Source organism: Convolutriloba macropyga, chromosome 8 (assembly GCF_964194025.1).
Source record: "Convolutriloba macropyga chromosome 8, txConMacr16.3, whole genome shotgun sequence".
Lineage (NCBI taxonomy): Eukaryota > Metazoa > Xenacoelomorpha > Acoela > Convolutidae > Convolutriloba > Convolutriloba macropyga.
Window position 1 is genome coordinate 671,305 of NC_134475.1, and position 27,012 is coordinate 698,316.

At 38.3% G+C, this 27,012-nt stretch overlaps 1 protein-coding gene across 2 annotated transcripts in view; it reads left to right on the top strand.

Moving 5' to 3' along the window:
- Positions 1–27,012, top strand: part of LOC142344367 (uncharacterized) — an 83,364-nt gene that overhangs the window by 7,562 nt on the left and 48,790 nt on the right. For both annotated transcript variants that reach the window (XM_075395959.1, XM_075395960.1), the window contains exon 2: positions 24,669–24,820. In XM_075395959.1, the coding sequence (XP_075252074.1) occupies positions 24,669–24,820 (152 nt within the window). The remainder of the gene's footprint in view (positions 1–24,668; positions 24,821–27,012) is intronic.

Here is a 27,012-nt window from a genome sequence, read left to right on the forward strand (position 1 = left end):
GGCACTATCCTCAGCTACGGTACCACCACCACTAGTACACTGACCGGACTGACCCCTTGTCCTAGTAGAACGAGTCACGTACCGCTCAGCATCGTCCAACCTGTTTAAATGTCATTATAATAAACAAAAAGCCTCAAAATTATATGAAAAACACGATAAATATTCACAAAAACAGTTAAATACTCACTTTGGAAAGTCCACAATTGGCTCACAATGGTACCAATACTCATTGTCGATGAATTTCCCGATGCACTGGATCAGTATAGCAGGAGCGGTGGCTTTAGCATTGATAGAATGCCTGTAACACACCCAGCCGCCCCCCATTTCCTCAGTATACTGCCAATAAATATTGACGTTGCATCCCAGGAAAGAAGCCATACCGACAAACTAAACAACAAAACCTCAAAGAGTGCCTACCTACACATGCACATATCAGAATTAACAGTAATTACAATAAAACTTTACCCAGAACTCGGCCAACGACCCATTATCTCCACTCTCAGCAATCTCATACTCCGACACAAAGTACCCTAACTGGTCTTTTACAAACTCAGAGAATCCAGGCGATCTTGGCCACAATAGCCAAGCGTAGAGCGCGAACATTATGCTTGGGAACCTTCTTGTCTGCAACAAACCAAACAAATGTGAATTAAAGTAATAAACTTAGTGAAAATTGCGACAAAACACAACAAATACCTGACTTCCGACCATTTAATGTGTAGTACAGAGCACTGAGAGCACACAGACCACCAACTTCGGCCCTCACACCAGCCGCACCAAGCAACTTTGGAGTTTTAACTGACACTATGTCCACATACTCAGCATAAATGTCATTGTAAAACTCCTACCCCAATTCGGCACACACGTTCGCACGCAGATTTGCACGGAAAAAGTGCAATGCACCTCTTTGCCGTGCATCTTCTTCACGAAACATGGCACACACTCACGACTAGCTCTAAACAATAAGCATACACCACTCCACAATTAATAATACATGTAACAAACTAAATAAAACCAAATAAAAATATAAATAAATATTATAAACATATGCAATTACCTTTCAACAGCGGCCTGCAATCCTCCCATTGACCGTGGAAAGAAGAACCCAGCAGCTTTCAGGCGATCGACTTGTGACCTCACACGAGTAATGTGCTTTGCAGAAGCACTAAACCCAACATGAAGCGAAGCCAACTCCTGAGACACCATCTGCTGAGTTGGAATTTCCTTCTCCTGAACTTGCATCTCGTTGCCCATCTTCACTTCCACTTTGTACATCAACTCCTCCCGATGTACGGCCAATTCTGATGTTCCCACGTTCTTTGTCCCCAGTACCATATGTTCTGCTTTGTCCCGATAAGCTCGTCGCTCCTCTGATGACCGAACAAATGATGGATACATCCATTCAGACTGAGACAACGACTTGCTTCGCAAGAAAGTCAGAAAATCCTCATACTGAGCAACATCCATGATTCACAATAACTATCTGAAAGTTTAAAAATTGAGTCAAACTAGTTATTAAGCAAGCAGAAAACTAAAGTGTTAAGTCAAAAATGAACAATCACAGGAATGATAACACACAAACAGAACAATTTATGCAATAAATGCCAAGGACGTTTAAATACCATGCTATAATGACCACTAATAGTTAATAACACATGCCGCAAAACACACAACAACGCTTTGAACACACAATTACACCCTTCACTAGCATTCACTTGTTTACTACGCCTCTCTAATTCTTCCTTTTGTCCCCTACTTATATCCTCAACCCCCCCCCCCACAAAACAAGTCTTGATATATTAATTACTACCATATTACTAGCACCATGTACGAAGTATATTAGTAGCACCAGTCAATGTAACATGTAAAACTACAATATTACAGTCAGTCCCAATAGTCCTTACACAGTCATATTAATATTACTATTACACAATATTACAACTATTAATATAGTTAAATAAAATAAAAATAAATAATAAGTCACACTGAATCTTCCTCGACAGCCTCCCCTGATCTTCCCACTTCCCTCCTCCTCCTCCTTCGATTTGCCCACACTCCCAACAATCCAGATACTAATGATAATAATGAAAAGAATACTAATATAATAATAATCCACCACTCAGTCCCACCACCACTCCCATTATCAATAACTATATCATCTACTGCTGTCATATTGCACTTTGGATGTTTCAATCTTGACCAGTGAATAGCGTTCCTTCCAACAAACCTGGTCCCATTCACACAGCACCCAATAATTATGGCAGAAACAGTGATATTAAAGCACATGGTGCAATATTGTGGGCAAAATAATCTGAAAAACTCGAAAAAACATGTAAAGACTGCATAATTCGACCCCCCCAACCACTACCCCCATCATCACACACCCATCATTCAACCAAATAACCACACTTCAACATGTTTAAACACCATATTCAGTAGTAATATCAATAAATACACACGTCAGCACACATCACCTAAAAGTAAAGTACACCTGAAATAAACAAACATCAAATAAACAAGTGCCATATTGAGAAAACTTGATCTAGAAGCCCGAGTGAAAGTAACTAAATGAGCAACTAAACACCGGAAGACCAAATAGAGCCAGTTGAAACACTCAGAAGAGCCACATCAGTAGAAGATTGTCCTGAAACATAGTCGATATTATTGAAATATGGAAATGTTACTCACAATTGTGTTGAATCTCTTACTTTTCGGCCCCACTTTTGAAACCCCGATTAATACAGAAGCAGCTCTGGATAAAGGCATCATCTTCCATAAAGAAGGAAAGATTCTGATTTCCGAAAAGTTCATAAATTTGGAATTTTTAGTACCGTTTCCTCGCTATAATTTCACTATCAGACAACAAGTAGAGACTCTACTTAATGAACTCTCAAAAAAATGGATCACGCAATCGGAATTTTGCAACCTTACCCATAGCACTACTTACCGGAACCAAACAGCTGCCTTCAATGTTGATTGGCTTTACACGAAAATACTCAATGAAACCATAGAAGCCGAAATTGAAGTCCTAAAATTGTGCAACGAGACTGAAAAACTCCTTACTAGAGTCGAAGAAGACCCTCACACTCGACAAAAACGAGCCGCCCCGCTTGCAATAGCAGCCGCAGTTGCTGGAATTGGACTCTTTGGTCCAGGAATCGCAATGAGTAGCGGAGGATGCGGTGGAATTACAGGAATTTTCGGATCTTGTCAGCGAACGTCCCAAAATGCTGAGAACATCGACAGATTAGCCAACAGTTTCAACAGCCTCAATGACTATGTAATGGAAATCGGCGCACAAACCGATGAGAAATTCTTCCTAGTTGCTGACGAACTTGCAAAGGTTTACAAAGTTCAAAACGAAATGCAAGAAAACCAGAACAGAAACTGGAAACTAGTAGAGGAACAGTTTGCAATTATAGATCACAATCTGAACGCACTAGCAACCTGCATGGAAATCCAATTATCACAGCAACAATTGAATTTTAACTTTGATACAGCAGCTTCATTACTTCTCACTCTTTATGTAGATATTAAAAGTTACAGAGCAGCCTTATATTCTTTTCGAATTAATGTTATAAACGCAATTCCTACTTTGCTTGACAAACGTCTTCCAATCTCCTTAGTGCCTCGTAAATCTTTGATAAAGATCCTTGATTCAGTCCATGATAGCCAAAAGAACGCCCCAGATCGTCTAGCTTTGGCAATACCCATGACTGACATACTTTCGTACTACGATGCGAAATTAGTACAAGAGATTTCGACAGTTGAAGACGGACTTTTACTGACACTAGCCATTCCCCTAGCCTCTAGCCAGACATTGTTCGAAGTTTATCGTGCAATAGTAATCCCTATGCCTCAGAAGGACTCCGTAGACGCCTTACGATATGTAATAGAGGGAGAGTACTTAGCAATCTCAGAAGGACAGATGGAAACCACAGTATTGACGAAAGCTCAGTATGACAACTGCCTTGGATCGCCACGATACAGAATCTGTCATGAGACAATGGAAACCCACCTAGGATTCTCCTCGTGCCTAGCAACCCTCAAGTTTCACCACACAATCTCAGCATTGAAAGTATGTGATACAGAGAAGGTTGTGTTACCCAACCCAGAACGAGCACAGAACCTCGGATACGGAATTTGGCTCCTAACATCAGCTTCAAGTGATTATACCCTTAGTGAGATTGGTATGGACGAAAATGGCCGACACATCAATGTTCCTCACAAAGGTTATAACATCTGTTTAATCACATTAAAATGTGGACATACAATGTTCAGTGACAACATTAAGATTCGAGCTGATTTACAAAGCTGTCAGTACCTTCCAGCAACCAGAATTAATGTTAAATTAACAGATCCACTTGCCCATTTAATTGATTCAGTGCCTAACATACATGAACTTCCGAAATATGACTCTCCCACCGAAGCAAATCTCGATTTATTGAAGAAAGTTAAAACGGAATTTATTTACTCGAACAGAAAATTATCAACAGAGTCACTAGATGCCATAGCAAAGCCAATTACCACTGAAATGAAGACATTCAAGCCAGCACTAATTGATGAACTTGAATCTTACGTACCGATCAAACTTTCCTTTTCATTAACTATTATTGTTTTTATCGGAAATCTAGCATTACATATTTTCTTCATGTTCTTATACCATAAAGTAGCCTTTGTACGAAGAATGGTACCAAATTTCATGAAGCTCAACGGAACCAATGTACCGCTAAACCCAGTAGTTTCCGTGCCCAAACATCTAAAAGCAGATGTAGTCACAACTCTTGCCAAACAACTCAAGCAACCGCCAACAGTCATCTCTCCAGGAGAACTTGGAACCCTCAAACGACAACGACGAAATTCCATGCCTGCAACTTCTACCATATCACTCAACACCATAGACCGATTTAACACAGACGACGAACTGGACCATCAAGCTCAATCCCGAGAGGAGAGTATGCTTTAAGCTCTTGAAAGTCTTATATAGTTCGACAAGCATTTTTCTTTTAACAGTTAAAATATCCCTTCATTCATTAAGTTCTATAAATCAGTGCTTTATAAGTTCAAACTAGTTCTCCAATCCACACCATAAACCAGTGCTTTAAATCATCCATTCAGTTCGACCATATGTGTTTTCCCAACATCAAGTTTAGTGCCATTATTCAAAGAAATAACCACGATTCTTTTCAAGGCAAATTCAATGTCTCCTCTTAATCCTAACTTTATCTTATGTTCTCACTCTTTATTCAACATTAGCGCACTTTCACATTCTTAATGTTCCTTCAAAGCTCTTAATCTTGTCTTAACTTTCCTCACTTTAACCTTTATCGCATTTGTCTTAACTTAAACTTTATTTCTCTTAACTTCTTTAATTGTCTTTAACTTAAATGCTATCGTTCCTAAACAATTTTCTAAGAAAACATAAATTGGGTGGCTCTAACAAAAATATGTTTATAACCTCATATTCGTGCAGATTATATGTTTTATAGAAAAATTGTAAAACCCCAGTTCTTTCCCTAAAATTTTCATGGAAAATTTTCATAAAGTCGGGTAGTGTCACGCCCCTATTTCGTCCCTCATAGTTACGTGATGATATTCCTCAAAATATCCATAATTAAGTGCTTTATATTAATTAATATTCAGTTAGTTTCAAGGCCATATATAGCCAGTATTTCCATCTAGGCCTGTAACCTCTAATTTGTTTATGTTTACGAGAAACAACCGCAGATTGACAGTTTTACTAGCAAACACTTCAAGTGCCTAAAAGCCTCAATATTTACTTTTTTGAGTTTCTTGATGATAAATTCACATAATCAGTAAATAAATTCATGAGAGATTATGTACTTGGTGAAGTAATTATTCTGATAAAGTAGGTGCTAATACGGAATTGTATATGTACTGAACAAACACCAAGAGACGTACAAAAGCCGGAAATTGCCCAACTTGAAAATCAGTAAATATTTGCGAAGGACCAATACAACTCAAGGCACAATCTTGCGGAACCCACAATCACCAGAAAAGCGGAGAACCAGCCTGACAATCAGTTGCCTATCATCTCATAAAACTTGATAAACTTGAGAAACTTCTTGTTAAAAATATTAAACAATTCTTGCTAAAAATAAATAAAGATTGAACTGGAAATTCTCTTGAAAAAACTCCAAGTTTGGTAAACTTAGTTACAGAAGAAATAGCGACTAAATTAACACTAAAATGCAAGGCAAACTAGTGGATATATCACGCATCCGAACCGCTCAATAAAAGGCTATTACTAGCTAATTTTATTCAAAATATATCTGCTAAAAATCGCACTGTGAAACACCAAAATAAGTCCTTGTAAAATGCTAATTATTCAAGTTAATTACTTCAAATATAAACCTCAATAACACCACGAGGATCACTATTAAAAATCAGTGCGTAACAGTCACCATAACAATTAAAAACAGATTCCCATCTATACCACATATCCTGCTTTTCAGTAAATAATTGATCTCACAATATATATTATATTTAACATTGTGAAGTATTTACGCAAACCAATTATGACACGCACAGACATTATTGCTAATTTTAAATAAAAAATTATTGAATATAGGATAACAGCATTTGCTAGTTAGCATAACTAAAAAAATTTTGCTTGCTATCATAACTACTAGTAATTGTAAAATTATTTAAACAGCACTGAGAACTATTTAGTGCAATAAACATAAATTACAGGGCAATTTTAGCAACAAGTAATTACAACAGAAATTAATTGAATTGTAGCACATATCCAGTAAAAGAACAATAATTGAGAATTCTCTATTATTATTAACATATAATAATGAATAAAATTGATCGACAAAATTGTAGCGACAATGAACGATAATATAAAAACAAAAGAAGTGTAGCGCATTTCAATCAAAATGACAGCAATTTGCAAGGAGTCGTAGAGAGTTACATTTGGTAACACATTTCAACTAAAATCAAGACATATAGCCTACAAAAACCGAAAATTAAGTCTATTCGAAAACTTAAAAGAATCAAATGAATATTAAAGAATGTAAAAAGCGGTCATTTTGAACACGTAAGAATAGATTAATATTGATTCTCTTCATCAAACCGACCTGCTAACTTCTTGTTCACAATCTTCGTTTTTTACGTTGTTTGATGGGCTTGCAATGGACGAAATTTTGGATCTCGGGGCCTACTATTGGTAAATTAAAATTTGTCTCTTCAACATAGGGCCTCGAAATTTTTTCATGAATTGTTATCGCAGTGACGGGAATTTCCACGGTTCTTTGCTGTTTGGGTAGGTTTTCAGAAGGCTCTTCACGTTGCACACATAACGTTGACGATCTTAATCGTAGAATTTGGCCGCTCGTCTTCGTTTCTTCCCAGTAGATTTTGGTGGAGTTGGAGACGTCAGGGGGTTTGTCTGTAATGGCTCTGGTATCACGGCTATTGTCAATTGACAGTGGCTGTGAGGGTTTTCTGGCAGGCATCGGTTGTGAGATGTCTGAATTCGTGGAAATGACTTTGGATGTGTTCTCAGCTTGTGGATGTCTTACTTTCGTCTCTCCTCTGAATCTGTCTAAAGTTCTATTATGTGCTGACTAACTTTTTCTTCGGTTAGCTTTTCTTGGGAAGAGGCCTTCTTTGTGCATATAACCTGTAATATGTATTACGTTCGTTTTTTGTGCCAAATTTTGCTATGTTTTTTGCGAATTTATCCTCGGGTACAACTGGTTTTGTAATTGTTGAAGTCATAGGGATGTACCCGACACCATAGTTTCTGGAGCAAAAAATTCGTACAAACCCCGGAGATCTTGTTCGGACCTCTTTGTCACCTTCCCTGCCAATTTCAATTTTAGTGACTAATTCCTGCTTGGGATAGGTTTCAGTAGTTTTGGGTGGAGTATTTGGTGCAGTAGTTTTGGGTCCTAGAATTAGGAAACGGAATTGTTTTTCTACCCATTGTTTCGTCGTCCACCGTCTAATAGCTCCCTAATCATAGCCTCCACCTCCAAAATCTCATTTCATTCTGCCGTGACCTGTCCATTGTCAACAAAATAATTAGCTACGGGAACTGTATTGTTGTCTAAATAGTCATTCAAAGTTATTTCTTATATTAAAGTGCTAAAATTAGATCTTTACTTATTTTACTAAATGGCCTCTTTGGTGGTCTACCGAAATGAGCTTGGAAAGGCGATACAGTTGTTGTTTTTTCATGGATGCGTAATTTGCATACTACTGATTTAATAGGTGACTTTATTGAAAATGTGTTGCAATACTTGCACCCTAACAAATCTCATGCATCCTAAACTTCTTTTAATTGTTCTGTATTAGTCTTTCAACTAAACCTATAGCTCTATGATCATTTGCTGAGGCCGTAATTAGATTAATATTGTTGTTATTGCAAAATGATTTAACTTCCAATTAATCATCTTGCTTGATCTAGAAGCACGTTTCTATGAATTCTGTGATTATTTAATATCTTGATCTTTCTCTTTTGTAATTTGACCAACGAAGTCTTTTTGATTTTTTTTTATTCAGTTCCAAATATGGAATGAGATGTTTCCAATGTGATGCTGGTATAACAGATTTGAAATTTTTGCCTGGGTCAGTGAAAGGTTTGCATTTTGCGTTTTTTTTTCAAAATTTTCTGCGGATGTAAGGCCAGAAAGTTTAATATCCCATGGATATCTTTCACGACAAATATGTAGATTTTATAACGGCCTCGCGAATGCACTCGGGAATCGACACCCGTTCGTCAAAGCACAAACATCCTGACCGGACGTGTAGATCGCGCCGATAGGAGTGGACTTACTGGTTTGCATCTTTCAACCCGTGCTCATCATCTGGTGGCGTACAGTCTGTTACTTTATTCAGTGCTGCGTATTTGGTTGTAAAGACTGCAAGAAATTTTTTTAAACAATCGGGTTAGGTTGTTTTCAAAAATTTCTGTTCTCAGAAGAGGGAACTTCGAGTTTTTTGAGTTACTCAAGTTCTCTTTACAAGTACCCTGGATTTGTGTTGCTGTTTTGCAGTTGAGGGACGGTTTTGCAGTTGATGAGTTTTGAATCAGGAGCAACTGATTTGTACGACAAATAAGGGCGGAAAGCAAAGTGGAGTTGTTTACTTTGCAAGCATTACTGGCGTCAAAAAAGTGTTTTTTATTTATCACCTCAATGTGTTGTGAATGGCATTTTAATGGTGAATGATTCGTATATACTGCTACAATTGAGTCATGATTGCAGCTAATTGTGGCAACCCGCAATTCCTGTCATATTCGTTCGTGACTTTTGCTTGCTGATATGGATGGCGCAAAATTCATTCAACAAGACAGGTTTTATCAACTGGGATGCGTTCCATGTTAAAGTAAAAGTTAAAATTTGTTTGAAAGATGCTCCTTCATGATAGATAAGAAGGCTCGATGATCTGTAATAACGATGAAAGATTAAATAAACAAATAAGAATAGAGTGTTCTACAGTTCTCACCACTCCGAACAAATCTAATCCGACTCGACTTTGTAAAATTTGTTCAGCCAATTATTATTGAGCAACTCGTTTCTTATTTAAAGATCTTTTTCGCTCTAAGCACTGTTATTTGTCACATTGAATTCAAAAACAGTTTCCGGAGGTAGGATTATCTTATCCGGGGAGGGGCTTCTCTACGAATGATCGATAGAAGTTACCGCTTTGACAAGAATCGCTAACTTCCAGATTACACGCTAAAGCTGCCGTCTCTAATGTATGATTTTCACAGAACGGTTAAGTTGCAAGAATGGCACATTCTCTGTTTGCTAACGGCGCCAAGTGATGATCGGTTTACCGGAAAAGAGTATTCTTATTGCAAATGTAGCCAACAATCAATTTAATCGGAATAGTTCAACGAATCCACTATTTCATAGCTATAGTGAAATTACTGTTTTCTTACTTCCGAAGCAGTTTCGCTACCAAAACACCTGATAGTTATCTATTTGGAAACATAGAGTTTTTCATCTAGTTTAGTTTTAGGGCTAAAACAGGAGACGTTAGAAGAGAACAGAATTGGACAATAAGATTCAAAATAAAGAAATGTGATACATTTGAAAAGTGGGTTGTGTGAAAAAAATGGCCCCCCTCTCTAGACAGGAGGTAAATCTAATACAAGTGAACAACTATTTATCATCTGGATCGAAGTCACCATAAGAATTTGGTACATATACCCATCTGTACCACCTATCCTACTTTTCATTAATTAATTGATCACCTATATTTTATCTGTAACATTGTGAAGTATTTACGCAAAACAATTACGACACGCACAGACAATTTTTGTAATGTAAAAAAACATATTGCATTATTTATTTATATATATATATATATATATATATATATATATATGTATATATATATATATATATATATATATATTTATATATACATATATATATTAATATATATACATATTTATATATATATTTATATACACACACACACACATATATATATATATATATATATATGTATATATATACATATATATATAAATATAAGTATATATACATATATACATATACAAAATTTTTTTGCTAGTTAGCATAACTAAAAAAATGTATTTGCTAGACAACTTAACTAGTATTAATAGTACATATATTTGAACTGCATTGAGAACTATTCAGTGCAATAAATATAAAGTCAACCAAAATTTTAGCAAAGAGATATTAAAACAGAAACAAATGGAATTTAGCAGATATCCAGTATAAGAACAAAAATTGAGAATCCTATAAAATTTTTAACATAATATATTTATTAAAAAATTTTAACAAAATGGTAGCAACAATGACCGGTAATATAAAAACAAAAGAATTGTAGCAACTTTCCATCAAAATGACGGCAATTTGCAAGACGATAACGGGTGGTAAATTTGGTAAAAAAATTTCAATTAAACTCAAGACATATAGCCAAGAAAAACGGAAAAATAAGTCTAATGGAAAGCTTAAACGAATCAAATGTATGATTAAAGAATGAAAATACGTTTGAATACGTTTGACTACATTTAATTTGATTCTCGCCATCAAACTTACATGCTATCTTCTCGCTCACAATCTTTGTATTCCTACCTCGTTTGATGGGCTTCCGACGGACAAAAATTTGGATCTCGGGGCTTAATATTGTCAAATTAAAATCTATCTCTTCAACATGGGGCCTTAAAATATCTTCACGATTTGCTGTCTCAATTACGGTAATTTTTTCGTTTCTTTGCCGTTTTGGTGGATTTTCAGATGGCTCTTCACGTTGCACACATAACGTTGACGATCTTAATCGTAAAATTTGGCTGCTCGTCTTTGTTTTTGTTGATGGAGTTGCCGACGTCAGGGGTTCGTCTGGAATGACTGTGGTATCACCGCTATTACCTTTACTGCCTATAGCTCCTGGTAGACCTCAATTTTAAGAAATGTTTGAATTCCTGGAACTGAATCTGGACGTATTGTCAGTTTCTGGATGTCTTACTTTTGTTTGTCCTCCGAATTTGTCTTCAGTTCTTTTCTGTGCCATTTCTGGACTAATTTTTCAGTTAAGCTCTCACAAGAAGAAGCCTTCTTTGTGCAAATACCCACTAATTTGTATTCCGTTCGGCTTTTTATGCGAAATTTTGGGATGTTTTTGTTGCGAATTTCATCCTCGGGTATGACTGGTTCTTTAATTGTTGAAGTCATAGGGGATGTACCCGACACAATATGTCCTGGAGCAGAAATTGCGTACGCAGCTAGGAGATTGCGTTTGGTTCTCTTTGACACCTTCCTTGCCAAATTCAATTTCAGTGACTATTTCCTGCTTGGGAAAGGTTTCAGTAGTTTTGGGTGGAGTATTTGGTGCAATAGTTTTGGGTCCTAGAATTAGGAAACGGAATTGTTTTTCTACCCATTGTTTCGTCGACCACCGTCTAATAACTCTCTATTCATAGCCTCCACCTCCAAAATGTCACTCCTCTCTGCCGTTACCTATCCATTGTCATCTAAATAATTAGCCACGGGAACTGTATTGTTATCTAAATAGTCATTCAAAAATTTTTCTTTTATGAAGTGCCACATTTAGGTTGTGTACTTATATTAATAAGTGGTGTGATTAGTTGTCTTTGTCGTACAAACCCCGGAGATTGCGTTCGGACCCCGGAGAACCCAGGAGATCACGTTCGTACCCCGGAGAACACCAGAATTTTCGTACGAACCCGGGAGATCGCGTTCGGACCTCTTTGTCAACTCCATTGCCAATTTCAATTTTAGTAACTGTTTCGTGCTTGCGATAGGTTTCGAGAGTTTTGGGTGGAGTATGAATCAAGAAACGGAATTGTTTTTCTATCCATTGTTTCGTCGTCCACCGTCTAATTGCTCTCTATTCATAGCCTCCACCTCCAAAACGTCACTCCTCTCTGCCGTTACCTATCCATTGTCACCTTAATAATTATCCACGGGCACTGTATTGTTGGCGCCACTTCAAACCAGCTACAAAAGCCATCAGACAGAAAAAAATAATTTTTGAAACTCAAAAAACTTGAAATTTGTCAAAACTCAAAAATGGTCAAAACTGAAAAATTTTACAAGTTGAGACCGAAAATTTGTTCACCCCCCCGATTTTGGGAAGGCAAAACCCGAGCAACCCGAGTTTATGGCAGACGGTTAGGGTTACCTCTAAGCTATCCACGGACCCAATGAACGTTATTGCATCAGACCCACAAGTGTGTCTATTAGCACTTATCTGGTGCAAAATTGGCATTTTTCAATATTTTGTTATTTATTGTTAATTTTCTTAAGTTGTTTACTTTATGATATTTTAGATGATCATTAAAGGTGAAATACCGTTTATTCGAGGCATTCACAGCCGCGTAATAACCATCCGTGCTTATGTCAACAGAAGCAAATATTGCAGTAATTTGACATTTACTATGTAAACAACGACCTAAATCATTTTCTTGATTAACCAATCAGAGACAAGTGCCAATGATGTTTTAAATGATAAATATTTGATTATTTAATTTAACTAAATTGTTTGATTAGTCAAACCGAATTGTATTTAGAACCATTAGAAACTGTTACCAAGAGCAGTTGGCTCTCAGATAGACTAAAAATTGATTCTTAACAACTTTAGTCTTTTTTCTAAGTTTTGCTAGATCTTGAGATCTTGTGAGTTCTAAGTTAGTTGAGCTTACTTGACGAGGAGTTTGCAACAATACTAACTACTGGCTGAAGCCTTACAAACTTCAGCGCGAGATTGAACATAAATTATCACTTAGGATTTTCTTAACTTCAATCAACAAAATTAAAGTTACAGTCCTTTAATACGTCCGAACGACTAATGATTTCTGCGAGATCGTTAGTCAATCGAACCCTGTGAATAACCAGGCTGGCTTAAAACTCAAGAACCAGGCTGTGATATATCGGTTCCGCTGAGATTCTTGAGCAGCCGCAACATTTGGTCCGCCGACTCGGACAACAACAACAGCAGTGACACGAACAGCAACGAATCTTCGATTCAACCTGGTGGACCAAAACACATCCAGCAACGATGGCCAGCAAAAGTCCCAACAAACACTGGAAAACAGCTGATTGGAACGCGAGTGGTCAACTCAAGACGTTAGAGAAAGAGCAAGCTGACCTACTCAAGTCCTTCTCCAGACACCCTAACGAGCAAAAGTACAAATTAGTGGAAGATTCTGTTCCAATTGAGAACGAATTGTTAGAGCTAGAAAAGAAATTGAAAGCAGAAATTTTAAGCGAATCCGAAAAACAGATACTGTGTGATCAGGCGGAACGATTATTAGAAAAGCTAGATGAAAGTTTTAATTTTGCAGGATGTCTTCGAATATTGAAGACAAAAGCTTGTCACTATGGGTTTACGAATTTCAGTAATGCTAGGAGTCACTATTAAGACTTGATCAAACAGTACAGGCTCAGCAAGGATTGTGGAAACCAAACATCGTTAGTGACAACTACATCGGCTGGTGACAAAGACCCAAACGACGAAACTGTAATTGATACAGGTAATGGAGCAATAGAAAACGCTGAGGAGAACGCCGAGGTCTCTTCCAAGCATTCTGCTACACATGGAAGCAGGAAGCAACCCAGTATCACCAACACGCGATCATCGAGAAGGCGACAGATCGAAGCAATGGAGCTCGAAAACCTAAGAGCAAAGAAAGAAACAGAGCAATGCCTGCGAGAACGCCAGTTGGAGTTAGAGCAGAAACGTGAAGAAATAGAACTTCTTCGCCAGCAAGAAGAGTTACGTAGAATCAGTGGCTCAACAAAATGTCCGTATACGGCCACTATCTCCAAATTTTGTTATCGACCCTCCAACGAATGTCACCAAGGACAGAGCTGACAAACGTTTCGGCACTTACCCAAAAACTACCCCACTGTTGCAACCGGGTGAAGGCCTTTTCTCAACGCAACTGACTGAACCAAGCATTGTCAAGAAACCAGAAGTCCTTAAACCAATTAGAGTAACGGACCCACCAGCACCGCCGTTGACAAAAACGACGTTTCAGCAACAGGGAACGTCAGCAGTTCAAGACAGAAACAGGAGTCCCATTAACAACTTTCGAGACAGGTCTGCCGAGAGCAGAAACAGGAGCACAATGAATCACACCACTCCTCAAGTCATCTACCAACCAGTACCAAGCAGTGGTGCTAGTGGCTTGCCAAAACTAAAACTGACTGAGTTTTCAGGAGATCTTCTGGAGTGGCCAGAGTGGTCAGGTCTCTTTGATGTTGTTGTTCGTCAAAAGCCAATCAGCGATACGGAAAGATGCAATACCTGAAGACCACACTCACGGGTCAAGCAAAAGCAGCAATATCAGGAATGGGATTCAGCTCACAATCAAACTATCATGCTTGGGATATACTCTGTGAGAAGTATGGCAAATCAGATATCATAGTCAACGCTCAATTCAAGAAAATACATACTCATCCTCCAGTTTGGCATGACGATTCTACGAGCATCGTCAAATTCGCAAATGTGGCAACAAATGTAGTAAACACTTTGACTCAACTTGGATACACATCCGACCTAGAATCAGAAGGAGGGCTAAGTTCAACAACTAGAAAACTTTCTCCGCAACTGAGAGAACAGTGGTTGCAGTACATGCAAGATCGTCGACTACTGAGAGGCAACCTGATTGTTTTCAAAGAGTGGCTTGCCTCCAAAGCTGCAATTCATGAGAACTTGTTAGCACAGACAAGCTCGTTGTTTGACAGAAACAAATTTCAAAGCCGTGATAAACCGAAGACGAGTACCTTTGCTTCAAATGCTGAAGGGTCGAGCAAACCTAAGTATTTTGAATGTCCCTTCAAAGACGGACGACTCCCCATTTGGACATGTGACAAATTCAAGTCAAAGAAAGTAAATGAACGACGAGAGCCTGTCCAGAAGTTTCGACTGTGTTTCAATTGTTTGAAACCAGGTCACATGTCGAAGGACTGCAGAAGCAGGACATGCAGTGTACCCAGCTGTGTAGTTCGCTGTGCACAACAGGTTTTTGCACAGCGAACTACCGAAGAAGGAAACTACAAAAAATGTCTCAGATGCTACAACTGCAGTAGCAACTAACATCACCCAAGGAGGACTCCCAGTGGTACGAATCAAGCTGACAAACAGAGACTTAAGCCTAAATGTACTAGCAATGTGCGATTCGGGATCCTCAATCTCATTTGTGGACAAATCAGTGGTGTCAAAACTCCAACTCCAAGGCCAAAAAGCATCTCTATCAGTAGCAGGGATCCACGGATCACAAGATGTCAAGACGGATATAGTGCCAATAGCTGTTTCAGTGCATGAGAAGTCTCGACCATTAACAACAGTGCATTTCTATGTGCACGAGAAACTGAAGTTGGGTGACCAGATTGTGGAGCTGCAAGAGTTGAAAGAACACTACCCACATTTGAGGAATTTGCCAGATCAGAGCTACAATCTAAACGATGTTCAAGTGATTCTTGGACAAGATTGTTACGACATTCATCACCCTTTTGAATTCAAGAAGTCAGAAGACAAAGCTGCACCATAGGCAGTGAAACCAAAAATTGGCTGCGCCTTAAGTGGTCCGCTACCAGCGAAGCAGGCAGCAACTCTTGTCACAACAGCAACATCACTTGCAGATGGCAAACTAGCAAACGAGTTGAGTAAGTGGTGGGATATCGAGTCCTACGCTTCAAACTGCGATGTCACCGGACATTCAAAGAAAGAGCAACGAGCAATCAAGACGTTGGAACAAACAACGCGATTCAACGGTGAAAGATTTGAAGTAGGACAGAAATGAAGTAGTGAAAGAAGTGAAGTTACCGAACAACTTCTACTATGCAATGGGGCAACTCAAGTCCCTAGAGTGACACCTACAGAAAGACGAGACGCTACGAAAGCGCTATCAGGAAATCATTGACACGGATGTCAACGCTGGCTACGTTCGGAAAGTAGATCAAGCTGAACTGAATGAAACCAAAGACAAAATGCAATGGTATTTACCACATCATCCTGTCATAAACCCGCATAAACCCTAAAAAGTCAGAAGAGTATGCAACGCAGCAGCAAAATTTTAAGGTGTTGCCCTGAACGACAAACTTCTATCTGGACCAGACCTTCTGCAGAGTTTGATTGGAATCATATTTCGCTTCCGAGAACACCAAATAGCTTCATCAGCCGACATAGAAGCAATGTTTCTTCAAGTAGCTGTCCCAAACGATGACAGCCGATGTTTACAATTCTTATGGAGAGAAGATCCAGAGCAGAAAATAGAAGTCTATGAGTATACACGACACGTTCTTGGAGCGAAAAGCTCGCCGACTTGTGCAAATTACGCTTTGCATCAAGTGGCGAAAGATAATGCAGTCAACAACGAAAGTGTTGTCAGAACGGTTCAGCGAAACTTTTACATGGACGACTTCCTAAAGTCAGTCAGAACCCCTAGAGAAGCAATCGAAATCTACCAGAAAGTCAGAGACATCCTCATCAAAGGTGGATTCAATTTGACGAAATGGATAACAAGTGACGATGAAGTCAAGTCACAGATCCCAGAGACAGACAGGTCAACGAAAGTTGTGAAAACGTTCGAAGCAGAACCACAATCATCTTCAATCCTAGGACTCAACTGGAACTGGAATGTAGACACAGATAGTCTCATAGTCTGTCGTGGCACTGAGCAAGAAGTTCCAGCAAAAATAACTCAGAGAATTGTCCTATCCTTTGTCTCAGCAGTGTTCGACCCACTTGGGATTTGCTCACCCTTTACGATAAGAATGCGGTTCCTACTCAAAAGCAATTTGGCAGCAATGGGACAATCGTGGGACAAAGAGTTGTCAGCAGAAAACTCAAAACTGTTCAGTGATTAGTGCTCTGAGTTGAGAGAAATAAGGACGATGTCGATAAATCGACTTTATTTTGAAAACGGATGCACAAACCTGAGACTTCACATCTTTACAGATGGATCAGAGGAAGCAATGTGCATTGAAGCATATCTGCAAGATGAAGCAATGCTAAAATTGACATGTGTAATAGGGAAATGCCGTGTGGCACCCATCAGACACATGACGATACCGAAGTTAGAATTCAAGCCGCAGTCAACGGAGTTCGTCTCAGAAAGCAGATTTTAGACGAGCATGATGTCAGAATTGACAAAATCTATCATTGGAGCAACTCATCAACAGTGCTACAGTGGCTACAGTCAGCGCACAAGAAACAACAAGTGTTCGTTGCTAACAGAGCAGCGGAAATACTGGAAAACTCATCGATGGATCAATGGAGTCACGTCAAAGGTGTCGAAAACCCTGCCGACATTGGAACCCGAGGAAGGTCCATCGAAGGCCTCAAGGAGTCCGTATGGCTAAACGGGCCGGCATGGCTCCAGGCAGATGAAGAAAAGTGGCCAAAGCCGTGGTGCCAAGTGAACGCACTCGAACCCGAGCAAGTTACGAGTAGTGTAGCAACAGAAACAAAACTAGACCAACTATTTGACTGGAGACGATACAGTACCTTCAACCGAATTAGAAACTTCCTTGCCTAGTGCATGAGGTTCAAGACAAAGCAGAAGGGTACCCTCAAATTGGACGAAATTCATCAAGCAGAGCAAATACTGCTTAGATTTATTCAAAACGAAAGCTTCCCGAATGTTTCGAAGTCTATAGCCAACAGCAAAGAAATCTCCAAATTTTTAAACAGCGCCAAATTGTCACCTTTCATAGATGAAGATGGAACAATTAGAGTGAAAGGCCGACTGAAGCATTCAAACCTTGATTATAATGCAAAACACCCAATATTGTTAACAGCAAAACATCCAGTTGTACAAGTTCTGTTGGAGAAAGCACATTGAGACAACCTACACGAGGGCACAGAGTACGTGAGAAACATGCTCCAACAAGAATACTGGATCATCGGGCTGAGAAATGCATTAAAAAAATCAAGTCGAGATGCATCAAATGCAGACACAGGAACGCCAACCCAATTCACCCACCGATGGCAGATCTACCCCGAGAACGACTTGATGAACATGTGTTCCCATTCACCCATACCGGAGTCGACTACTTCGCACAGTCATTGGACACCGAGTCATGTTTAGCTGCATTGACAAGATTCATTGCAAGACGTGGCTATCCAAGTACCATCATCAGTGACAACGGAACAAATTTTGTTGGAGCAGCCAATGGGCTGAAAGCATTCATGAACGAGTGGGACAAAGATAACAATGAGAGCACAGAAAAAGATTGTTTGGAAATTCAATCCTCCCGGAGCTCCTCACTTTGGTGGAATCTGGGAAAGAATGGTTCAAAGTTGCACGAAGGTCATGATTGCAATCTTGGGCAACCGAAGCCTCACCGACGAGGTACTCAGCACAACAATATGTCTTGCAGAGCAGACTCTCAACGCAAGACCCCTGACAGCAGTAAGCGACGACCCTTAAGATTTGACAGCACTCACACCTAATCATTTCTTGCTAGGACAAGAGGACGCGAGTGCACCATTCATGCCATTCAGTGAACGCTACCAGGACCTGAGAAAATCATCCAAAACGGCTCAAGCATATGCCGACATGATCTGGAAAAGGTGGACTCGGGAATATCTTCCACAATGGAACCAGAGATCGAAGTGGTCAAAAGAACATGTGCGAAACCTCAAAGAAGGCGAGTTAGTTTGGCTAGTAGATGACTCTGTGAAACGCTGTGAGTACAAACTTGGACGAATCATTGAGATCTTCACTGGCAACGACGGATTTGTGAGATGACCGAGAGTCAAAATGGCACGTGGAGAGCTAAACCGGCCAGTCGTGAAGTTAGCGCCAGTATTCTACGATGGTGTTTCCGAGATCGTTAACAGGGCTGGAGATGTTGGCGCCACTTCAAATGAGCTACAAAAGCCATCAAACAGCAGGCAATAACTTTGAAACTCAAAAAACTTGAAATTTGTCAAAACTCAAAATTGTTCAAAACTGAAAAATTTTACAAGTTGGGACCGAAAATTTGTCCACCCCCCGAATTTGGGAAGGCAAAACCCGAGCAACCCGAGGTTATGGCAGACGGTTAAGTTACCTCTAAACTATCCATGGACCCAACGAACGTTATTGCATCAGACCCACAAGTGTGTCTATTAGCACTTATATGGTGCAAAGTTGGCATTTTTCAATATTTTGTTATTTATTGTTAATTTTCTTAAGTTGTTCATTTTGTGATATTTTAGATGATCATTAAAAGTGAAATACCGTATACTCGAGGCATTCACAGCGGCGTAATAACCATCCGTGCTTATGTCAACAAAAGCAAATATTGAAGTAATTTGACATTTACTATGTAAACAACGACCTAAATCATTTTCTTGATTAACCAATCAGAGACAAGTGCCAATGATGTTTTAAATGATAAATATTTGATTATTTAATTTAACTAAATTGTTTGATTAGTCAAACCGAATTGTATTTAGAACCATTAGAAACTGTTACCAAGAGCAGTTGGCTCTCAGATAGACTAAAAATTGATTCTTAACAACTTTAGTCTTTTTTCTAAGTTTTGCTAGATCTTGAGATCTTGTGAGTTCTAAGTTAGTTGAGCTTACTTGACGAGGAGTTTGCAACAATACTAACTACTGGCTGAAGCCTTACAAACTTCAGCGCGAGATTGAACATAAATTATCACTTAGGATTTTCTTAACTTCAATCAACAAAATTAAAGTTACAGTCCTTTAGTACGTCCGAACGACTAATTATTTCTGCGAGATCGTTAGTCAATCGAACCCTGTGAAGAACCAGGCCGGCGTAAAGCTCGAGAACCTGGCTGCAATATATCGGTTCCGCTGAGATTCTTGAGCAGCCGCAACATGTATTGTTGTCTAAATAGTAATTCAAAGTTATTTCTGACACTAAATTGCTACCTCTAGGTTGTGTATTTATATTGGCGTGTTTGGTGGTCTACAGAAATGAGCTTGGAAAGGCGAAACATTTGTTGTTTTTTCATTGATGCGTAATCTATATACTACTGATTTAATAGGTGAATTTATTGAAAATGTGTTGCTATACTTTCAAATCTCAATTTTCATAAGCTTCTTTTAATTGTCTGTATTAGTCTTTCAACTAAACCTATAGCTCTATGATCATTTGCTGAGGCCGTAATTAGATTAATATTGTTGTTATTGCAAAATGATTTAACTTCCAATTAATCATCTTGCTTGATCTAGAAGCACGTTTCTAGGAATTCCGTGATTATTTATGTGGTCTTCTAAAACCATTACTCCATTTGGACCGTTTGCTTCTTCAAATACTTCTGATATTGGACGTTTAGAAAGTTTGTCGATAGATGTTAAGAATTATATAACTCGATCTTTCTCTTTTGTATATTGACCACCAAAGTCTATTTGAGTTTTTTTGATTCAGTTCCGAACATCGATTGCGATGTTTCCAATGTGATGCTGGTCTTACAGATTTAAGATTCTTACCTCGGTCAATGCGAGATTTGCTTTTTGCGGCCTTTTTTCAAAATCTTTCTCTGGATGTTAGGCCAGAAAGCGATTTGTCTCATGGATATCATACTCCAACTTATTGGTGAATTAAATGTAAAACTCTAAAACAGCCTCCTGAAAGGGATTGAGAATAGCGATCCGTTCGTCAAAGCACAGATATCTTAAATAGACGTGTAGATCTCGCCGATAGGAGTTGAGGTACGGGTTTGCATCTTTGCACTTTTGCTCATCATCTGGTAACATACAGTCAGTTACCGTTTTCAGGACTGCGTTTTTGGTTTTAAAGACTGCAAGAAAAACTTCCTTTGTGAAAAATTGGCTGAGATTGTTCTCAAAAACTTTGTTCTCAGAAGCAGGGTCTCCGCGTTATTCGAGTTACTCATGTCGTTTTCACAGGAACTTTGGATTTGTGCTTCGTTTTTGCAAATGAGCAGGAGCAACTGATTTGTGCAACGAATGAGGGCAAAAAGAATAGTGGAGTTGATTACTTTGCAAGCATTAATGGCGTGAATTGAATTTTTGTTATTTAGCGCCTTAATATAATTTGGATGGCAATTTAACGATGAATGATTATTATACACTGCTAAAATAGCGTCATCAATTGTGGCAACCATCAACTCCTTGTCATATTTGTTTGTGACTTTTGTTTGCTGATTTGGATGACGCAGAATTCATTCAACAAGACACGTCTTATCTACCGGGATGTGTTCAATGTTTAGGTCGAATGGTAATAATTGATCTACCGTACATGTCAATCTGCTATTTTAAGATTTGTTTGAAAGATGTTCCTTCATAATTGATAATAAGGCTTCATGATCTGTAGTAACGGTGAAAGATTGAATTAAAAGATAGACTTTAACGTATTCTACAGTTCTCGCCACTCGTAACAAATCTAATCTGACTCGATTTTGTAACATTTGTTCTTTGGTTACTGAGTGACCGCCAAGTGATAATCCCCATACAGAAAAGGAGATTTCTTATTGCAAATGTAGCCAAAAAGCAAGCTTATCGAAATATTACCACAAATCTACTAATTTATAGCTATAGTGAAATTATTGTTTTCTTATTCCGAAGCAATTTCGCTACCAACACACTCGATAGTTATCTACTCGGAAATACAGAGCGGCGTTTCGTCTAGTTCAGCTTAAAGGCTCAAAAAAGAGAATTCGTAAGAAAATTGAATTTGAGTTTAAGATTGAAAACAATAAAATTTACTTTTGAAAAGCGTGTTGTGTGAAAACATGACTTCCTCTCTAAGCAGGAGGTGAATCTAATACAAGTGAACAACTAGTAATTCATCTGTGCTAAATTCACTATCACAATTTGGTAAAGATTCCCATCTGTACCACATAATCCTTTTAGCGGCAGCGCTCAGCTGAGCTTGTTGTTATCTGCGGCTATCGATCTGCTGCTGGGCTTGAATTGCCAGCCAATGGATTGTATCCTCGCATAGATGCAAAAAGGCTTCAATGAGAATATCACTGCTTGTTTATAGTACTGATTTAAACTTTTTGGCAGCTGGTATAGCCTGATAGATTGATTCGCTTGTCGAAATTTACTACGGCAATAGCACATTAGGATTGCATCTGATAGCACTAAGAATGTTTAAGTTTTGTATTGTGTGTAGCACTGCCACATTAATGATGCCAGTTGGTGTAGTTTTTGAATAATAAAATAAATATAGATATGAGCTCTAGTTTGAGCGCTAGCATATATTGTGCTCTAGGTAAACAATTTTATATTAGTTACAGCCAAAGTCCTTAAATACTTGATCTATTTTGCTGGCGCTCCCCAGCCCAACATAGTAGTTAATTTAGCACCCCCCAAACGCTTTGGTTTCGCGAATTGTCAGAGCGACATTTGCATTTCATTGAATGTTTAGGCAGATTGAAGGCACTTTTAGAATATTTTTTTTTGAAAAATTTAGAAAAATCAAGACTTTATTGTAGCCGATAACCCACAAAATGATATAATAATTTGTTGATGCTAACTTTAAATGCATAGAATTTGGTGCTGAAATACATAATACTTTCAAACTTGCTATGCTAACTTTTGCTAATTGCGTAATGTTCTATACAAACTTACTTAGTTTTAACAGTCTGTTTAAACATGCATAAATGGGTGTGCCAAACTAATCGGGGGCGCTAGCAGAAAAGATCCAACTACTCGCTCCCTGAAAAACAGCTTGTCTCGGTATTCCTCAGTTCGTTACAATCTGCTCGATGCCAATAAATTGCAGCACAATTACAGCCCGGGCAGAGGTGTCACGGCCATTCACCGCAAAATTATGTAAGATAAGCGGTGAATGCAGAAATTTTTGTAAGATGCGGTGAAAATTACATAAATCTGGCGGTGAATGCGGGGAAAATACCTTAATCGCCTGGTAGCGGTGAAATTACATAAATTCACCGCTTTGAAAAAAGTGTCCAAATTATGTAAGATAAGCGGTGAATGCGGTGAAACTACATAAATTCACCACTTAACGTAGTGGTGAACTTACATATATTCACCGCGTGGAAAAAAGTGTTAAAATTTTGTTAGAATAGCAGTGAAGGCGGTGAAATTACATAAATTCACCGCTTAACTTAATGCTGAACTTACATAAATTCACCGCTTAGGAAAATGTGGTAAAATTGTGTGAGAGAAGCAGTGAAAGGGGTGAAACTAATTTTGCGGTGAAATGCGTTGAATTTATTTAAGTTCGCCGCTAGAGTAAGCGCTGATCTTACAAAAATTCACCGCAAAAAAGCGGAAAAATATGTAAGATAAGCGGTGAAAAGTTAGTTTTTTCACCGCAAATTCCGTACATAATTTTGTGGTGAAATGCGATGGATACAGTGAAATTATGTAGAGTACGCGGTGATCTTACAAAAATTCAACACAATTCACTGCTAAAATATGTAATTTCTCCGCTTAATATAGCGTTGAAATTACATATTTTCGCAGTGAATTGAGGTGAATTTATGTAATATCACCGCTTACTCTAGCGGTGAACTTACACAATTTCACCGCATTTCACCGCGAAACGATGTACAAAATTTGCGGTGAAAAAACCAACTTTTCACCGCTTATCTTACATATTTTTATCGACCCGGGAGTATCTCTTTTACTATTTAATTTGTCAATTTTTTACATTCGATGAGATATTTGGTATAATTGGGTACAAGAGAAGCAAACAAAATCAACGCCTTCATTGGTCATTAGATGAATTAAGGGTAATGTGAAAGAAGGTCAGTTTTCGATATGCGATCACTGCTTGATTTTGATTCTCATGCATCTCCAGACGCACTTGTTCTGATAATGGAAACCACGGTTGATTGATTCAGTGCAGAAACACCTTTTTTACACCTTAACTCATTAGGGCAAATCTACTTTATTTTATTTTGTTTTTGTAAACTTACCCTATGGGCAATGTTTTTTGTCTTTTGGGCAAAGTTTGGGTAATTTACCTGAACCGCTAAGGTAAAATATTAAGTTATTGTTGTGATGTAAATTAGGTGCGGAGGTCGCGAGTCCTTAACTTTTAAGGTAAAGTGAGGTGAAGGTAGCCTAAGTTACACTAAATGATGGGATGAAGTCCGATTTATTTTAACAGTTAAAGTGAGTTAAGTTTTTAAAGGTAAAATTAGCTCCAATTTGTTTGTTGAGAAGTTATTTCACAGACATTTTATGCTACGCTTCCTAGCGAGACTAATTTTTGTTATTTATCTTTTTAGCTTCACTTCTATCACTACACAACGTTCGAGAGACTGAACGAAATCCGGTCGTCTGGGGTTCTCATTCCCGCCACTCCCACATTTCGTCTTAATTTGGGACACGGGGTGTACATTACTGACTGCTCGCCAAGGTCAAATACGGATCAATTGAGGTAAACAAGTTCTCGTCATTTCTGTAGACAAATTACTCCCCCGCTCTTACAGTAAATTGGGAGGAATTTGAGGACAACAAAAAGCGGGGTCGACCAATCTTTGTAGTCAGGCCGTCTGAAACTAAAAGTTCCAATGAGTTAAAGAAATTACCCGGGTCGAGGTGTCACCGCTAAAAATCGCAAAAAGATGTAAGATTTGCGGTGAATTTGAATAAAAGTATAAGATTTGCGCTCAATGCGCTGAATGTGGTGAAAAAAACTTTTAAGCAGTGAAAAAGTTTTTCAACGCTACTAGCAGAATGCGGCGAAAAATCATTTTCAGCGTTACCAGGATGCGGTAAAAAAATTTTTCACCGCTAAAATTGCAAATTTTATAAATATTTACCGCTAAACTCAACGCTTATATTAAATTCACAGGAATTTTCATTGACGTTAGTGACAGATGGCGCAGTGGAAAAATAAAAGTTAATGACATGTAGGAGGTGAGTTTAGAACCCGTGTAAGGCAGTTTGTTTTTTGTAAGAAATCCGGTGAATGCGGTGAAAATAAAAATGTCACCGCTAAAAATCCCAAATCTTACAAAAAATCACAGCTAAAAACCTGAAATCTTACAAAAATTCACCGCTTTCAGCGCGTTCAACGCCAAAAGATGCGGGCGCTTTGCGGTGAGAAAGTTTTTTTCACCGCTATTCACCGCTAATCTTACATTATTTTATGACCAAACCTTCACCCGCGTATCTATTATTATCAGAAGATTGTTCGGCACAAAAGTGACACTGTTGTACTAAGTTAACTTGGGTACGATTCGCGGTCCGAACCTTTAAATATGTTCATAAAGTGAATTCGCGGAGCTCTAGTTTCAATTTAAGAATTAATTTATGTGAACAATGGCAGAACAACTTTTTGTTAGAACGGGGGGAATAACCAATTTAATGAACATAAAGAAGTATGAGTGGGATGCATCAAGCATGAACAAAAATAGCGGCATCACAAACACAAAAAAAACAGAAAACATGCTTTTTTCACAATTTTACAATGTAAGCCGTGAAAGTTGTAGCATAGTTATTAGAGTCAAGCATAGATAGCTCGATAAACCCATAACCTCCAGCTGACATGTTTGTGTCAGGGGTTTTTTAGAACCCTTATGGACCTAAAAAAAGCGTTGGATATTCAAAACTTTGACAACTGAAAGTCTATCATATCATACCTGTTACCCAATGAACCGAACGATTAACATTTTTTCTGAAAAAAATAGTTATTTCATCTGATATTTCAAAGAAACTGTTTTCTGGTAATTTTCATTTCAGAAACAGTGATAACAAATTGTAACTCAGAGAGCTGAATGATCACCACAAACAGGAAGACAAGATATAAATTTTTGCAACAAAACCGGAGAAAATATTAGAAAACAATTTCAAAATTGCCCACCCTTTGCAATAATCATTTTGTTTCTATTCAACTAATGTACGGCTCGATCAAAATTATTTCACTCTGGGATTAGTCTTGTTGTTTTGAAAATAATTTAAAATTTCTACAAATTTTGCCATTTTTTAGTTGGTTATCCTTAGAGGACATCCTGTGAGCCATCATTTTGGGATTTTCGAGAATGGGCTTTGTAAGCGATCTGGCAAGAAAATGAAAAAAAAATGGTAAGAGAATTTTGATTTTTATCCGTTACCATACGACATGATCAGAAATATGGTTTTGTATCTTAAAAAGTTAAAATTTGAAAAAAAAAATGGTTGACGAAAAAAGGACTAACGCCGGGGAATTTGCTCCTAAACGTCTGACAAATTTTTACTTTTATCACTGGCTAGCTGCGGTTTAGGGAGGCTAGCTTTAATTTAATCAAATAGGCGCCCGCATCGTGGGAAGGGGTGTTAGTGCTGAGTGCAGGTCTGGGTAAGCCTGTGGGGTTACGGGTGGAATGAAATGGATGTGGGGAGTTGGGGAAACGTGGGAGGAAATTGGGAGACGGGGGTGGTGAAATTGGAATTGTTCAAACTCCAGGAACCTAACTTCACATCATGAATTAGAATATATTTAGCAATAGGCTCTTAGAGAGATTATTAAACTCCAGGTTTTACCTGTTAATTTCGTTTTTCAGGACGGAAAATTGAATGGTAGGACTAAAAGAACGATCAGACTATCGGGCGTTCTGAATATCAAATAAAGAATAAATGACAAAAATG